The 17,793-nt window shown below is 32.4% G+C and overlaps 1 protein-coding gene across 2 annotated transcripts in view; it reads right to left on the minus strand.

The window, feature by feature from the left end:
- LOC123004903 (serine/threonine-protein phosphatase rdgC) overlaps positions 1-17,793 on the minus strand; it is a 28,341-nt gene that overhangs the window by 1,430 nt on the left and 9,118 nt on the right. The window contains exons 2-14 of one of the 2 annotated variants that reach the window (XM_044398422.1): positions 15,932-16,195; positions 12,101-12,228; positions 8,125-8,218; positions 7,730-7,878; positions 7,299-7,466; positions 5,558-5,724; positions 5,438-5,474; positions 4,624-4,773; positions 3,446-3,526; positions 3,208-3,393; positions 2,509-2,764; positions 148-308; positions 5-98 (exon numbers count right to left, since the gene is read on the minus strand). In XM_044398422.1, coding sequence (XP_044254357.1) covers positions 5-98; positions 148-308; positions 2,509-2,764; positions 3,208-3,393; positions 3,446-3,526; positions 4,624-4,773; positions 5,438-5,474; positions 5,558-5,724; positions 7,299-7,466; positions 7,730-7,878; positions 8,125-8,218; positions 12,101-12,228; positions 15,932-16,172 — 1,912 coding nt within the window. In that variant the 5' untranslated portion in view covers positions 16,173-16,195. Of the gene's footprint in view, positions 1-4; positions 99-147; positions 309-2,508; positions 2,765-3,207; positions 3,394-3,445; positions 3,527-4,623; positions 4,774-5,437; positions 5,475-5,557; positions 5,725-7,298; positions 7,467-7,729; positions 7,879-8,124; positions 8,219-12,100; positions 12,229-15,931; positions 16,196-17,793 lie in introns of those variants that run through there. The other variant, XM_044398423.1, reaches the window with a different exon arrangement.

Genomic DNA, 17,793 nt, shown 5'->3' on the forward strand with positions numbered 1-17,793 from the left:
TTACCTGAATTGTCTTTATCGATAATGCGGAAGATTGTTTCCAAATTGCCCTTATTTCGGTAGAGGGTTTCCACGACTGTGCTAGCGCCTTGGACGGACTGGAAACAGGGGTGGTTAAGAGAAGCTAATGAAAAACGACAAGCTCACATTTATTTTGGAACTACTAATGTTTTCGAATGTTGAACTATAATTAACTTTCTGAGTCTCGGGATCTACGGTCACTAATTTTTCTTTGAGCATTCTCCAGGGAAGGCCGAGGCTTGTGGCTTTCTCCATGCATTTGCACCATTCACTCAGAGTGATATATCCTAAAACACACCAGCGTTTTGGAAAAATTAATTTAGCAAAAGTGTTTTCAACTATAATACGATTTAGTCAACCCTTCTTTGTAAATGAGCACTTCATCATTCTGAGCTTCCACTATACAATTATTTAAACTAATTGTTAATTTGCTAATGCATAGAGGTGGACGCTTTTATAAATATTAATTTTATGACAGGCAATGTGCTCGACGAAGTCATGGTAAATCTAAGGCAAGATAAAATAGCTCATATGCTTACTGGAACATTCCGAACATTTAATTTTTCATAAGTTTCATGAACCAATGGAACTGAAGCAATTTAGTAAATGCTGAAATTATTATACCAGGTGAATAAGAAGTATGGAACCAAGCGTTTTTTCTCGTAAACTAAGCACTTTACAAAAAAAAAATAATTAGTGTAGCGTAAAGTCCAATTAAAATATGACCATTTATCAAGAATAACATTTTTCGAAATTTCTTTTCGTTTTCGAGTTCAGGAAAAACATTTTTTTTTAATGGCAACCCACTATGGTAATTTTTTTAATTAAAGATTATGATCTAAAAATGACCTCTAAAAAAACAGAATTGTTTTCTAGTCAGTACTTTTTTTTAATAAATTGTTAAAGTTGCGTTCCGAGCTCATCACGAAGATTTTCCGAACTTGGACGAGGGAGTCGTTCCATGACTTTGGACATTGGAGAGCCTGGTTTTTGGTGCAGGTGCTTTGGGGTGGTTCCGGATGGATCAAAAAATGTAAAAACAAATCATTTTCTTCTATTTTAAGTCCACTCGAAACCACCCCAAAGCACCTGCATAGAAATCAGCGCTCTCCCATGATGAAAAGCATGAAACAACCACTTCGGTTATGTTCGGAAAATCTTCGTGATGAGCTCGGAACGCAACTTTAACAATTAATAAAAAAAAGTACTGGCTAAAAAACAATTTTATTTAATTAGAGGTCATTTTTAGATCATAATCTTTAATTAAAAAAATTACCATGGTGGGTTGCCATTTAAAAAAAAAAAAATTTTCCAGAACTAGAAACGAAAAGAAATTTCGAAAAATGTTATTCTTGATAAATGGTCACATTTTAAATGTACTTTACGCTACACTAATTATTTTTTTCGTAAAGTGCTTAGTTTACGAAAAAAACGCTTGGTTCCATACTTTTTATTCACCTGATACATATTATTATATATGTATTATCTTGCGGCCAACAACTCTCTTTGTAAAAGTTCATAACAAAACATGACCATTTAAAAACTTTGTTAATTGTTAGTAGTAATTTTCAAGATTGCGAAAAATAACACAACCTCGCTTATTCGGCTGTAGTTTCAAAAAATATGTTTGTTATTGTAGTGTCTGAGGGAATATTAAATTGTTTTAACATGTTTTATGCTTTAAATATCTAAGCGCTAACTAATACTGGTTTTTGTAGCCTTTGGTTTGGTTGTTTCTAGTTTGTTCCAACCATTCTAGAATTTTTAAGTACCTACGTAATAATGCGAGCATGTGTTCGATATTTTTCTTTTAGTAAGCTTTGTTTTCTTTACTTGGAGTTCATATTAGACAAATTATTTTTTTTTAATAGTTTATTTACGTCGCTCAAATTAGTATTGGTAAAAGTTCTCGATAACGAGCTTCCTCCTTGACAGTTATTAGGAAGTAGTTAGCGAACTATTGTAATTCAAAGCTTAGTAGTTTGGTTTTATCAGTATCTATTCAAATTCTCTACCAATGTATAGTTAATGTTTAAGCATACGATTTAGTATAGAAGCTTTGATGACATACTAATGATATCCAATTAAGGTAAAATCATTTGACATTTATCAAATTAAAGCTTATCGATTTCAAAAATTTATTGATTAAAGCAACAGTTTTCTGGTTATGGCTAGTGTGCTTTACTCAGAAATGAAGTTGGTCTGCCATTGACAGTGCGAGATAATTAAGCAGTTTTGCTGTAATTTGATTTAACAAAAATGTGAAAGTGTGAGGTAAATGTGAAAATGATTAATTTTATATCGATATCTGTTTTTTTTTTTGTAAATTTTGTTTTGAACTGTAAGAAATCAAAAGATGGTTTTAATTAGTTAATTTAATTACTTGTTATGTAATAAGCTGGTATACTCGTTACTGAGTGGACCAAATACTGTAACATCTTCATTTGTGTGTGTATATGTTTAATCGGTGTGGGTAAGCATACAAACCTGTCAATTCAGGATCGCCTTTGACGAACTCCTTCTCCAATTTGGTCTTGTTCGCCATTATTTGTCCGTGAAGTTCCCGTATAGCAGAGGCTTCAACTAGACCTATCCTTTGATGAAACGTTAACCTTTTCGCTCTCCCTGCGGCTGCCATATACTGAACAAAGTGGGTGTCTAACTGGGGCCCCACTAGTTTTAAATACGCTCCTTTATTCGACCCCAATTCGTAATAATTTGATGCCGAAAATATCGTTATGATCTAAGAAGAAAGTAAAATGCGTACTCATATGCTCTAACAAAGCTTTTTGTGATATGAGACTGTCGAATTTTGGTTGGAAAAACAAATAGAAGCGAGTAGTTTTCGAGATATTGAACTATTACCAGATATCTGCTCGACTCAATAACAATTTGAAAAAAAGAACGAAAAAAAATGCTCCTGGGTGTTGCAAAATCCAAGTAACTTTAAATTGAAATACTGTTTTTAGATTTAAAATTGTCTGCCGATGATAATGATTAATGACTTATTTTGAGCAGTTGCAGTCGTTAACTTTGAATTTAATAATCGAATTTTTCAGGTGTCTAAAAATCACTCGGAGCGCCTCGAAATCGAAAATGTAAATTCTCGAAGCGAAATAGCCTTATTACACCTACTCATACTTGTAATGGAATCGCGAAGGAATAAAATGTTTATGCAAATTTTACCGAATTATCGTGTATCACTTCGTATCCTTCCGATTTACATTCGTGGGATCTGATAATGAACAACATTCGGTTTTTTTCCAAAAAATTCTTCGTCACGTCCGGACCAAAGTACGTCCCGGCTCCTCGTAAAGCATTCGGAATACAACCATTTCCTACTTGAGGGTCTGACCACAAAATATCAAATACCTACAATGAGAACGTAAATTTTGCCATTCCGACACATTCAGCGCTTTTTTACCTGTTTCCATTCTACCTTATCGATGAGTTCGGCTCCAGGGGCTGAACTGTCACTGATAGGCGGCCGTAACAAAGAAGCGTACTGAAAGAAGAGGATTTGGCATATTGTCAATGAAACAGGCACGAACTAGGAGATTGACAATTGATTATTTTGATTAAAAAAAAGATTTTGTGATGATCGCTGTTTTATTCATGGAAATTTACATCATGTTGTATGCAAATCTGTTCAAAGTAATGGGTTATTCGAGACATTTAATACATGTAAAGTTTGCTCAAAGATATACCGTTTTTACGACTTTTTCGATATTTATTCCTTGATATCTCTATTGGCACCCACTCATTAATCTGAAACCCGGCACGCTTAGCACCGGTCAGGACCGTATTTAGAATATTCTGTTGTTTAAGACTTTTAAGTAACAATCGTGCTAAATATGCACTGTTCTCTAGACTTTCTTATACATATAAAATCTAGAGTGAATATGACTTTTAATAATACTAATTATTATTAGTTAAACAGACAATTGGTGAAACCTAAGTATAAAAATTCTGATTTTGGGTCTGGAGCAACATCGAGGGGATCTGTTTGGGTTTGTTTATTGCAGGCTGAAAATGGTGTTCTGTGGCTGAACCACCATAAAAATTTGTGAACCTTAAATATCGGATTAAGTCGTAAAACGGTATATCTTTGGGCAGACTTTACTTATTAATATTTTCTGTAATTTGTCTTTTAATAAAGTCATTTCCGTGATGAGTTCATTTTAGTGTAGTTGTTTTGATTCAATAAAAAAATTATACCTAATTACACGAACATTATTTTTTTATAAATACTTTTATTTTTATGATAGGTTTTTGGTAATGACTTTGTTACTTCATTACTTAACGGCATTAAAATAGAACATTACGAATGAGTATTTTGTGATTGCTAACCTTTAATTAGAGAATGAAATCTTTTTCATGTTTGCTACTTAAAATAGTAAACCTTCTTTCAATAAACAAATTGTGAAGGTTTTAGTTTATTTCCCAGCGCAGTTGTAGTTTAAAAGTACAGTAAAGCATGACCTACCATCTCAAAAATTTTATTTCGTAACCTTTTAAAGTAATGGCGCTTCGTACGTATCCTTGAGCTTTTAAAATTCAGCTTAGAAAGCACTCGTGAAATGTATTCCAAGAGGCACTCACCTTTCCCCTGTCCAAACTCCTGATGAGATCGAGATCGGTGGTGTCTGAGATGCCTCCATGAACTATCAGCACCTTGTTGTTAACGATAGTGCCCAAAGGTAACCACCGGTACACTCCTTCAATTAACTTCAATAACTTCTCGGAGTTCCTCTGGAATCAAATTAGTCTTTGCTCACTTAACGCGGTTCTCTTCAATTTCCTGGGCCGTGTTTACTTCATTCGAAATTAATCGGATTATTCAGTTAAGATCCCGGAAAATTGTAAATTGGTGTCTTGAATTCATTCATGTTTTCTTTTGGCGCAGTGCGACCGATTAAATAACTGTCACTTTAATGCGAATTGCAATTTCGGTCAGAACGAAATAAAAAAGGGTCTGGATAAGCCGAGGGATGGGCGAAATTTGTTAGGGAAGTTTTGGATGGATTCTTGAGAATTTTTATAGAGAGTGATCAAGAGTCAACTGTCAGGAAGGGTGATTCATCATTATGGCCAATCTATACGAAATAATATGACACCTCTTAAATTAAAACGTTCGCTGGGGGTTTATCATGACACGAAAATCGATGCGCATGTAAGCTTTACGAGATAATAGAGTAGAAAACAGTGGTGTGCGTCAAAGCACTGCATGGCTTTGTTTCCGCTTTTTAAGACAAAAACCGGACTTTTTCGCGCAAATTTTTGATGTATAATAAAACTGTGAAAAACACAATGTGGTGAGTAAATAAATATCGATTGGCCTGAATTTTGGATGGGGGAGACCATTCATTTGAAGACTTTATTTAAAAGAAAATTAAAACAGAAGAATTTAACTTACCCTATACTTGGACTGCATTTCTCTAATGAATCCATACCTGTAATCAGTGCCCGTTTTAATTGTGAATTGATTTAACTAATTAGTAGGGTTGTCATACGCACATCCCCTTGGCAAATTCACCTCGAATTCATTATATTGTCCTCGTGGTTTCCTCTATTCAGGAAAACACCTCCAGGATAGACGAGCATGCAGGATAAGAGGACAAGGAGTACCTCAATGCCCCGTTTTCCTCTATCGACGAAATCTCCATTAAACACGTATGGATTTTCCGGTGATGGTAGGCCGTTCTAAAAACAAGATTATCATTAAGTAAACCCACATCAATTTCATTTCTTAATAATTAAACCGATGGTTTTTCACAGTTGAGAAGGACGTTACAATAATAAAACCACAAGACGAGACGGGATTTACCTTTTCATGCAATAAAGTGAAAGCTCTAGCGATGTTTTAATGCGACACGAATCGGTCACAGAGATGTAACTCGGCTAGATGGAACAAGACTGGACAGAGATATCGCATATAACATACTATTTTTCTTTTGATACATTTGTAGCGTTTATATTTTTAATGAAAGATTTCAACTAAAACCTTTTACTTTCAAATTCAACAGAGATGGCAGACGCACCGACGGAATATTAAGTACCAATCAGCTAATTTGTTTAACGAAAATAGTAGTTTATGGAATGTTAAACTTCAAATGACTTTTTGAAACTCCATTTTGCATCTTTTAAAAATCAATAAATAATTTGGCAGTATTAAAATTATTTTGGATAACTTCTGCTTCGTGATCGTAATTCTTGGCACAGAAATTGTATTGATTCCTCGTCAAACTGAATTAGTACTTTGGCGTCTCTGAAAATTTAAGTTTTGGAACTCTTCCAAGTGTTATGTTTAAATAAACGAAAAATCCAATTTTAAGAAATTCTTAATTCTTAATAAATTTTAGGTGTTTTTATCAAGTGTATTGAAACTTTTAATTAATTTCTATTTTATGCAGCAAACATTTGTTTTTTTTTTTTAATTTTCAAATAGGCGCTGCTTTTTTTGGTATCTTGTGATTTTCAAATTACTAACTAGAAGTTGAGGCTATCGATTGTTTGTCAGCCTTAATGTTTTTCTTTGTAGGACAAACAAGCATCCACATTTTAATGAACGTTTTCTGTGTGTTGTTAGGCAACTGTTTGTTTTGAGAAGTTTGTGCATTAATAATATAAATAAGGGAGAAGTACACATTACAAGTCCTACATCAAATTTATTTTTTTAAAAATCTGAATTTACAAGACAGCAATTATGATTATTGTGTGCTAACTATGGGTTATTTATATCTACTTAAGAAAGATTTATTATACTTTTTAATAGTGTAAGAACTTATTTCATTATAATAAGCTATGCTTAATTTTGGTGGATGCGCCGGGTGACATTTTTAAATATTGAAATAAATATACTTAGATGTTGCATTGAAACTCTGTTAAGGTTTTTTACCAAAATGGTTTCTAAATAATCCGACGTTCGTGTTTATGTTATTGAATATATGTATTATTTATCTCTGTTATCTTGGTCAGGTTCTTTGAACAAACCGGGGCTTTAACAATGATACGTCGACTCTGTGGTATGAATATCAAGTGTCCACCACGTAACAGTAATTTACTTAGCATGGAGCGTCTTTACACAGCGCCCAGCACATAACCAGATTGTCCTGTTTTCCTCCAAATTCAATTTTGTCGGGAAACTTAACCAGAATTTGCAATTATCGGACAATAACAAAATTCAAAGAAAGTTTGGTTTAGTCTTGAAAGGTTATACCAGCGGTCGATATTTCATTAATGTAAAAAATTAAAGCTGAGATCGACTTGATAATTACCTTATGGAAGATGACGAGAAGGTCATCGAGTTTTCCGTGAAGATCTCCACACACTGTTATCTGTTTTGATATCGCTGTGGAGGCGAGATTCAAGTTCGGTAATCTTTTCAGCTTAATAATGGATTCTCTCAGGATTTCAGCCACGTAACGAGCGTGGAGTCGGTAGTGCTGTAATAGAAAGTGGAATCTGAATATTTTACATGAAAAATTTGGACATGAAAATTTTGCAGTAAACACTGAGTCTTAATTAGAACTCATTTTCTCGTGCTCTTTGAGTGCTTTTTCGAGCAGTTGATGCTCTAAATGAGTAATTTTTCAGCTTTGATTTTCAGTATAAAAATTGGATTAAGCACGTCCGCAACTGTTGCTTTCAATCAATCGATTTTCGTATTAAATTTTCACGAGTTAAAAAAAATGAAGGTGATTTTTACCCGTCTTCGTCGGTACAGTTCAATCAATTTTTTTAACTGCTCTTCGTCCATTGGAAATTCTAATTTAAATTTGTGGTCCCTTTCGCTACTTTCTAAGAGCTCATCTTCGCCTTCGTCCGATTCATCCTCGAATTTCATGTCAAGGTCCTCTTAAAGCAAAAAAGATTCAATTTCAATTATTTTTAAGCACTAGCCGATTTAATGCGTTCACTACGCTTTTATTGTAATGTAAATAAGAGAGCTTTATGTAAATATACGTTCCGAATACGAAACGAGAAACTCTACATCTATGAATTTCTTGAATTATTCAGACGGTAACGAGCTCTGATGACAGTTTTACTTACAAAAAGCCTCTTAATCAAAGACATTTTTTGCATTTCAAGTTTGAGGCTCACCTATTGATGAATTTCTTGAAGCTGTCGAGGATTCGGAAGTTCGATTTGTGGTGTTTGGAATGTGCGTAAGGAGGGCGTTGAAGAAGTTGTAAAGCTGGAAACAAACAGAAATTTACAAATTTTTATTTTAGTTTATTTTAGTTTCTAGTAAAGATGCGAGTGGACAAATTTCAAAAACAAATAATAATGTACACAAAATCGATTTGTATGCACCATGAATATTGTAATAATCTTGTTTGAACTTTTGTGAAAAAAAAACTCATTAAATTCTGATTTTGCCTTAAGGTCAAAACTGTATGAAGTAAATGAGGATGATTTAATGTTACAGCTTGGACGAAATTGACCTAAATTGCTATTATTGTTTCTTTTAAGTTCTATTTACAAAAGTGAACACCATTTCCTTCGTTAAAATGATGTTTAAATATTTCTTTCATTTGTAAAATTATTAATAAATTTTGTTTTAGAAAATTTGTTTGCCACAAAAGCTAATAATGGTAATATATAGATAGTTATAAACTGTATTCTTCTGTTGTGTCACGTCACGCAAATTAAATTTTCTATTTGTGCAAAACAGGAATAACTATATAAATCAATAATTTAATAACATTCAAATTTTTTATAACATTTTTATTTTAATTATTGCAAAACATGACTCATCAAACCAAATTTTGTTATGAATTAAACAGAGATTTATAATTAATTTGTTGTACCTATCTAAAGATATATCTCATTATTATTATAACTTGTATTTGTTCCTGCATTTGATGTAGTCAACTCTTAAACAAACTTACAGTAATCAAACTTTGTTGAACATCAAGTAGTAAATGTCACTTTAGTGGGGAGGCATAGCATATAATTACAAAAAGTTTGAATTTTGTTTGGTATCACAGAAAATAATAAACGGCACTTTCAAAACTTCGTGTAGGTTAAAGCCTACGCATTTGTATTGTAATAACTCTATATGAGTATTTAGTGTTTGGTTTCGCTTACTTGTAAATACTCGTATAAAAGTTGTTTGTATTTACATCTAATTATATTTGGAAATGTATTATTTTTTGTTGTGCTACTACTATTTTTCTTAAGTCTCCCTTATTAAAAACTTAGTTCTACCCTCCTTATTTTCAATGCAGTTTATTTAATAGAACTGGACTAGGAATGGTTCTTTAAGCTCAACATGAGAATAATTTAATTTTTTACAAAGAACTTCAATTTTCCAGAACAAAGAAAATACTAAAATTGCGAAAATTGCATTTGAGTTTCATTCACATAATATAATCCCTGCTTTTAAAAATAATGTAGGTGTTATCTCTTTTCCATCCATACTGGATGTGTTCATCACCAATCCTTTGAAAAATCGAAATTGTGTAAATTGTGGAGTGACACTGAAAGCTTTGAAAACATTAACTTTGCGATAATGGTAGTGAAAATTGCGTTGGCTTAAAAAGTTCTATTTTACAAAAGTTTTTGTGTCTGAACTATTCTTTTAACTTATCGTAATTTCATGCAACAAAAGTAAAACATTTATCAACGTCACAAGCTTCACTCGGATTCTCACCAGTTTACATAATCGGAACAATGGTGAAAACAACAATTTCTGAAGCGATTATTTTGAATAAGGGCAAGGAGAGCTAATTCAATTTCGATAATTTTGTTGCAAAATATACAGTGTCAGGTTTGCTTGTAAAAATTATCTCTTAGCTGTAAACAGATTATCTCAAGCCTCTTAGTTCTAGATATGTAATATAACACTAGGTAATTTAAGTTTGATCAGTTATAATAACAGTGGTAGCGTTCGTAACTGAAATTTAATTTGCAAATTGTGAAATTTCTGCCTGAAGGAATCACAAACAAAAACTGAACGTGACAAGTTAAAACCACTGTCTGCTGTGACAACTAACTCTTAAATAATTCACGAAGATTGCTCGAATACTGTACTTAACAGCTTGTTTTGATTCTCTTATCTTTTCGACAGCACAACAATAGGTCTATCCTACAGGAAAGGCAAACTTTGTTGATTAGGTCAAAAGAGCATTCGGTTTTGTCGCAGTTCGATTTTTCCCAACCTTCGTAAGGGTAATCAAGGGGCGAGAAATAATTAGTAAAGGGGTAGGTTTATTTGAACAGACGATCGATACCACAAACACCCCAGACTCGCGCGAGAATTATTATTGGTATTGATGCATCTTCGGAATTTCGAACAATTATGCTTTTGTAATCCATGACTTTATTTCACTCTCAAATGATTAATAAAAGAGGTGGATTGAGACAATACGGATGTCTCGAAACGACCGCCAATTTTAATTTTAATAAAGTATTCATCATTGTTCAAGCAGCGAAGCTGGTAATTAAATAAACAGTTTTGAAAATTGGTGCTGGTGTAAAATTTACTTTAGTCGAATGTGGTGGAGTTGAGAAATCTAAAATGAAAGTGGATTATATTTAAAATAAAAATAACTGCAACTGTAATTTACTCACACTAATGGCAAAATAGGGATGTTGTGTTTAGATTCATTATTTTTGTTTTAGTCTAGTTATTATCATTTTTAACCACTAAGGATTAAAAAATATAAGAACTGTATAAAAAGATACGCTGCAATGCCAACAAAGCGAAAAGCAGAGATAAAGCTCTCATTGATTTGATTTCTTTTTCATAGGATTCGTTCACATAAAATCCTGCGTGTCACACATTTTTGGGTCGTTCATTCATATCATTCTGCAGCGATGAAGGTTTAAACTCATTGGGAATCTATCGTTATTATAACTGGCAGTTCGTAGTTGAATGGGTATTATTCAGCTATGCTGACAATCTAGGTGGTGCCAAATACGTGTTCAATAGTCAGGGACGGATGTGCACTGAGTTCGCAACAATGCAACAAAATTATCTTTATTACCCGAACAGAGCGAACGCAAAATGTGTTTGATTTATGTTAGAAATGTGATGAGGGGTAAAAAATGGGTCAGTTTTTCAAATTTACGACTTTAATATGAAATACAACAAGGGTTTTTATTCGCTGATATTTTTCTGGCGAGTTTATTCGTGAGCGTGTATGGTGCCATATGTTTATCAAACTAACGTTGATACAATCTGGTTTTAGCATCAAGTGTTGGGTTATATCTCAAGGCCCAATTGTTGTGCTTTCAGATAAACCACAAACTGGCAAGTTGGGTCTTGCAGCGAGGTCTCTTGAATAAAATTTTCGTTAACTTAAGTTCAATTAAGTTGCAATTGACAACTAAAAACTTTCTACATTGAAGTAAAAAATAGCTAATTTTTCAGATATTAAAATGTATTGCGCATTGTTTTTTGAGAAATGTAATTCAATATCGTCTGAAATCTCATTTGCAGGAAAAGAGATATTTTACCGCAAAGTTGGGATTTTTCTCATATTTGTTCTACTTGAAATAGCAAAGGGTTGTAATCCATAAAAGAGTAGGTATCTTGATAGAAAGTTGTCCATTTACTGAATTGACAGAATGGCCACCTATTTCTCCAAAGCTTTTTTTTATTAAGTTTTTAAAGGCAAATGCAAAATATTTTTTACATTTTGAATAGTATATCAAAGTACAAGTTGCAGAAAGTATTTATTCAAAAACAAATTTGAAATTCCGAAACGAGCGAGAAATTTGCGACGGTTGGCGACATTCATGAAGAATAATTTTAGGCGGCTATGAAAAATAAAAATAATTCTTATTTCCATATTTGAAAATTAATTGTGAAGAAAGACCGTCACAAATTAAATGAACGCCAACGACTATTAAAGCACTCAAATGACGTGGAATAGACTTATTCTAAACGCAAAATAGAAAACATTTTTAAAGCGGAAAAACGTACCAATTGTTTACTATAGTGACTTAGCGCAATTTCGTTTTATCTTATTAATTTAAGGAAAGCTTTTAATGAGATTTTCTTAGGGTAACTGTAAAGTGTTACGACCGTACCTACAAAACAAGGCAATAAAATTTCTTTTATACTTACTTTGACTTGGTCCTGCTCTCCTGCATATTCTATGCTTTGAAATATCGTCCAAGTGTATCTGCGCCGAACTTCTAATCTTGCCATATATCTTCTATACCATTTCTGTATTAACAGTGTCGCCTTTATAGCTGCAAAAAAGTTTTATGATCTAAACATTGATCAGATAAAACTTAGGATACTAATGTCAAATGAGCTGAAAAAAAGAAATATTCACATGGAATTTTAATAAAACTCAATGGATAAATTTTGCGGACCTTCAGAAACATCTGCTAAGATAAAAGCCGAAATTGATATAATTTTCCATCGATTTGTGTTTTTGGAATTGTTGAAACTGTAAAGTTTAGTGGAGCTTTCCGTGTGGAAAATTGGCGGTTATGCACGGCAAAAACGACGTGTCAACCGCAACATCCAATTTAACGTCAGCAATAATCCTACATTTTACACAATAAAACAATGGAATTTTATCAGGAAAGCTTCAATATTTCATCAAGATAAGCTACTTTTAACTCGAAGGAAAATCAGGAATGTATTAATTTGTTTTAAGGCTAAGATAAATTGTCTAATAAGATAACTGGAAGCATTTTAGAACTTCTCATTAAAATGTCTGCAGATATTACGAAAACTTTAGTTTCAGGCATGGCAGCGAATCATAAAAGCTTGGAGAGTAAACAACTCTGACTGTCTGAAATTACCGTCGACAGTTATAGTTTTGATTCGATAAAACTTTGTCAAAAGAAGTTAAATATTATAATTATTTGAGCTCGATTTTAGTTTTCTTTTTTCTACGAATTTTGTTTTACTCAGGCGTAGGTATTTGGTCTTTGCTTTTCTTCGAATGTGGCTACTTATTATTAAAATCACGTTAGTTAGTCTATGGCAAGATGATTATGTAAAAATCGCGTGTATGAGGCCAAGTTTCAAAGCTAAAAGCCAAAACTGACGAAACTCCAGATAAGATATCGCATTGGCGGAAATATGGTCTGACTTCCCTCTGTTTTCCTTAATTTATATAAATAGCACGGCTCCGGAAGCACAACTTCGGTTTCTTTACAGAGCTCTTCATTTTTATTTCACGTCTTCGTATTTCTTGATTGCCGCTCACAAGCTGAGGAATTTCATGTCAGGACAGATAAAATTCTGTTAACATTAAATAGCTGTGTTTATTCGTCAGGAAGTTATTTTAGATGCACAAAGGTAATTGCAAATGAACTAATTTATAAGTGCTGGAGAGACGCGAGAAAAATTCGAGTAAATATTAACTCTTCCCAGACTGTAATGAGCTAAGATTTGAATAAGAGCCGCTTTGTGGCAAAGTGTAATGAATAGTTGAAACATTGGTTTAGATCGGGCTCGGGATCAATTTTAAACTAAAACATTTGAAGTGAAGACTTGAGGCGTGACCTAATACTTTCGCGGAGTTATGATGGGGAATGAGATTGTACACTTCGTACATTTTCCAGACAAAGGGAAGATTGCTAGCATGGGAATTTCCACGAGTAAAGATAAAATAGAGAGAAAATGATACCAAATATATATAGGGCACAGATTGTTCCATATTGTTGAAAATAAAAATTGAAGGCCATTTAGTTCAAAAGTCGAGCGTAGAAATATGCTGTTACAATAAAATATAAGATTAGTAACTCCTAAGTGAAATGTAATCTAGTGAATCTCTTACATTGGGTTACAAAGACATCATTAATCTCCGAAATAAAGGACCAACCAATAATGGTGAAGGTTAGGTGTGAAGTTGTTATTAAACAATTTAACTACAAATATTTTTTTATGTTTAAGGGAATAAATAACTATTTTAATCTCGAAAATGTAGGTGTAATGGCAGAGGCGACCAAAAGGTAGCCGAGGGCATTTTCATTCGAGGGATTAACGATGTTTATTCTAGAGATGCAGCCAAAACTTTTTTCCCAATAGATTAAATTATTTAAATTAATAGTAACATTATAGAAATTGATAATTTGTCATTTATATAGGGATGTGCCAGAACTCGCGCCCCAGAGAAAATTTTCAAGTAAGGTAAGGTATGTACCAGGAACATGAAAAAAATGTTTAAAAAATTCTATCTATCAAAAAAATTTTGACATTTATTTTTCACATTTGACATTTTTTTATATCTATTTAATGATACTGATGATCTTGTATATGTTTTTTTACAATTATTTAGTAAAGGGACAAAAATTTTGCCAATAAAAGTCACAAATAACATTGAATAGAGTTACAATTTAGGATGCAGCTTCCTTGTTTCCTCTTTTAATAGCCTATAGCAAAAAAAAAACAGGAAAATTATTTTTCCAACAGAGATAAATAGAGTCAAAGTGCAAACTTTAAACCCCCATAACTTTGAAATTTTTATAGATAAAATTTTTTTAACATTTTTTCCATGTTCCTGGTATCTTACTTTATATGGCATTTTTCTCTGGGGCGCGAGTTCTGGCGCATTCTGTATAATTGTCATAAAGCACTTAAACGATTCAATTTATTTAAATAATAAAGGAAATATCTTATATAAGCAAAACTTTTGAAGTGGATTATATTTGTAATAACAAAACATTATTTAATTTTGTATGATTGTCTCGTAATATTCTTCCAGCAGCCACAACGTCAATTAAGTAACATCTGGAGAAAATAAATTAATTGGAATGTAACTAGGCGGTATATTGATTATCGTTGCTGTGATTATATTATCGTTAGAATTTTGAGATTTTTTTTATTCTCAAAGGATTTATACTTTTTTCAAGGAAGTGAAAATGTAAATATCAATTGCAAACTGAAAAATTAACGACAATTCGGTAGATTGCTGTTGTGAATTATGTTTAAAGAGTAGTTTATCAAAGAATGATTATATTTGTTTGGTCAAGTGTTGCTGAAGAGCGTTTATCGATAATACTGCAGCTCTGTTAAAAAATATTTGGAATCTCGCTGCGCTGGCTCCTTGAGACGATCCAATTAGGAGTTATAATTCGATTTCGTCTTCGAGAAAACTTATAACAGTAATAATTTCGGCTTAAAAGAAGCAAGGACATGTCGTATATCTAAATTTATATATAAATCCCTGGAAGATTCGTTGATCGCCTTATACGTTTCAAGTAAATGAACTAAAATTTATCCTTTTCAACGAAAATATTAGTAATCGAGCGTTCGTGTTTATTTCTTGTATGATTTGTTCGTGTATCGAACAGGGAGGAAATGTTTAAAGTGTGACACGGTTAGATAAAGGGCCGATTTGTAGTTGAAATGACAAAACAGATTTAATTAAAAAAGTTTTAATTGTAATTCCTGGTGAGATAAATTGATATGGAAATTGCACGCTGAGTTTCAGCAAAATATTTAGAAGCCATCACAGTTTTACGCAGCGACTTAAATTATTATTTTTACTTGAGTTAGGGAAAGCTTAATTTTATTGATAACACCACTAGCAAACTAATTGGACGTTCTTAAGTCATGCGTTCTTATTTCATAATTTTTAGCTATTTTTGTTTTATAGATTTTCCACTTTTTTGTAATTCATTTGAATTATTTATTCCTGGATGAGCACGAGAAGTGTTTTCAAACAGCTTTGAAAATCAAAAAAGCAAATGTGGTGCCACTTTTGACAAATTTTCCTACTTAGTTTAATAATTTTACGTTAAACAATATTTTTATTGGCCGACAAGCGCGAGCAAGTTGCAAACTAAGAAATTTATTACTTCCTCATGATAACTTACCGCCACGGGACATTTACTTGCCTTGCCCTTTAATATTTTTCTCTTCGCTACTCATAAAAGTGATTAATAGGAAAAGGCGTACCCAATTTATCTCCTCCAATATTCATCTACTTACTTCGCTCGATTTTGGTCATACTCATGTCGTCTTTTTGGAGACAACACAAAATTTTTTTTGGAATCATATGACTGAAGCATTTTGTTTTCGTTTTGCGGGCACTTGTTCTTAAAGGGCGCTCAGTTTGTTGTTGTTGGAGGTCTATTTCTATGGATCTTGAGCTTGAGGTTTCTTCTTCGTAGGCTGTGCTTCTGCGGCGACGTCTCACGCAACTGCATTGCTTTGACTTGGAGGAACCCATGATCACATCTTGGTTCCACAAGTCTAAAAAAATTAACTTTTAAAATTCAACATTTCTAAATTAAGCCTTTTTAAATTGATTATAATTATTCGTTTTTAGGGCTTAAAACAGAATTACCTACCGTAAAGTATTGCATGGGATAAACTAATCTAAATTCTCTTTAAACATTTACAAATTCAATATTTGGACTTAATCTCAGGGATAATTTCGGTGGTAAATCATTTTTCAAGGCACCTGTGATATTTCCTTTACTTTTACACATTACAGCAAACAATACAATATAAAAGTCGAGTGCAAATACAAAAGGAAACATTTTAAAAATAAATGAAACTATCTACTATATTAGTCTAAGAGTTAGTTTTTTAGTAATGTTTTGCCCAATCAGTAAACGTCGATAGGATTGTTCAGTTGGTTGACGTAAAATATGCCTTGATATTGCAATTGTGTTTTTTTAATGTAGTGAAAATGTCTGTAGACATGGCAAATACGTCTGGAACAAAAAAAATACATAATTGTTTTATTTTTGGTAATCTTAAAAAAATGCATTTACTTTAGTAAATCAAAATAACCCCTAGCGGAAAAATATGTTCAACTCAATTTGTTCTTTGTTAATTTACCGAAAGATTTTTGCTAGACTTAGGATTCACTAACTGAACATTTTTATTTTTATTCGATGACTGGAAAAATAGGTAGGTACCAAAAAAACCTCCTGGACTATATTATTCTAACCTGTGCATACTTCTTGCAAAGTTTATTAAATAGGTTTTTAAGAAGAATAAATTGATGTTAGTGTAAAGTTCAAACTTTTATTATTTTACGAACAGAAAGGCAGATAAAACTTTGAACTTGTGTGAAAGAGGAGTTTTTAGACGCTTCTAGAGTTGGGTGTTAATTTTCCTCGACGTTTCTCCTTAATTTTTCTTTCTAACTACTTAATCAATTAACGTAATATTCACCAAATTGAGACTTTTGTCTAAAAATAATTTCTTCAAAAAGAAAATGTATGAGGTCTTCTGGCGTAATAATCAGAATTTAAAAAAATTGTATAGTTTACAGACGATTTTTGTAATCAGGTCTTTTAGAAGAACCCAAATGAAAATATGTATGTACATAAAACCAACAATCATAATTTTCCTTAATAAGGTGGCCGCAAGAAATATTGTACTAATTAATATCGGTGTTTTTACACTAATATTTTTGCTTTGAAAGATTGAATAACATTTTGTTAATAAATGCATTTACTTATGAAAAAATAACAGGTTTATTGATTAGTTTTCATCGAACTTTGATATTTGGCTTAATTCGGAAAATGTTAGCGTGGATCGTTTTGAAATCAACGCAGTGTATTCTAATTTACCTCCCCTATAATTTCATTAGGGGTGCAATTTAGAAGGAAATTTGCTTTAACATTTTCATTAACCCGCAAACCTAATTTTTGAACTTTGTGTATCACGTAAATAAACTCATTCGGCGATTAAATCCGAGTTTTTCAGACAGAAAACTGGCTTCAAATTACGGAAAAAATCCACAAAGTTGGATCATAATCCATTTATTAACACTCATCTAAACACAGGGTTGTTACTTTTTTCCTGCAGTTGTCGTCAAGGGTGCTTTTCTATGA

This window comes from Tribolium madens, unplaced genomic scaffold (assembly GCF_015345945.1).
Source record: "Tribolium madens isolate multiple individuals breed KSU strain unplaced genomic scaffold, Tmad_KSU_1.1 Scaffold_20;HRSCAF=117;Tcas5.2_LG4, whole genome shotgun sequence".
Classification (NCBI taxonomy): Eukaryota; Metazoa; Arthropoda; class Insecta; order Coleoptera; family Tenebrionidae; genus Tribolium; species Tribolium madens.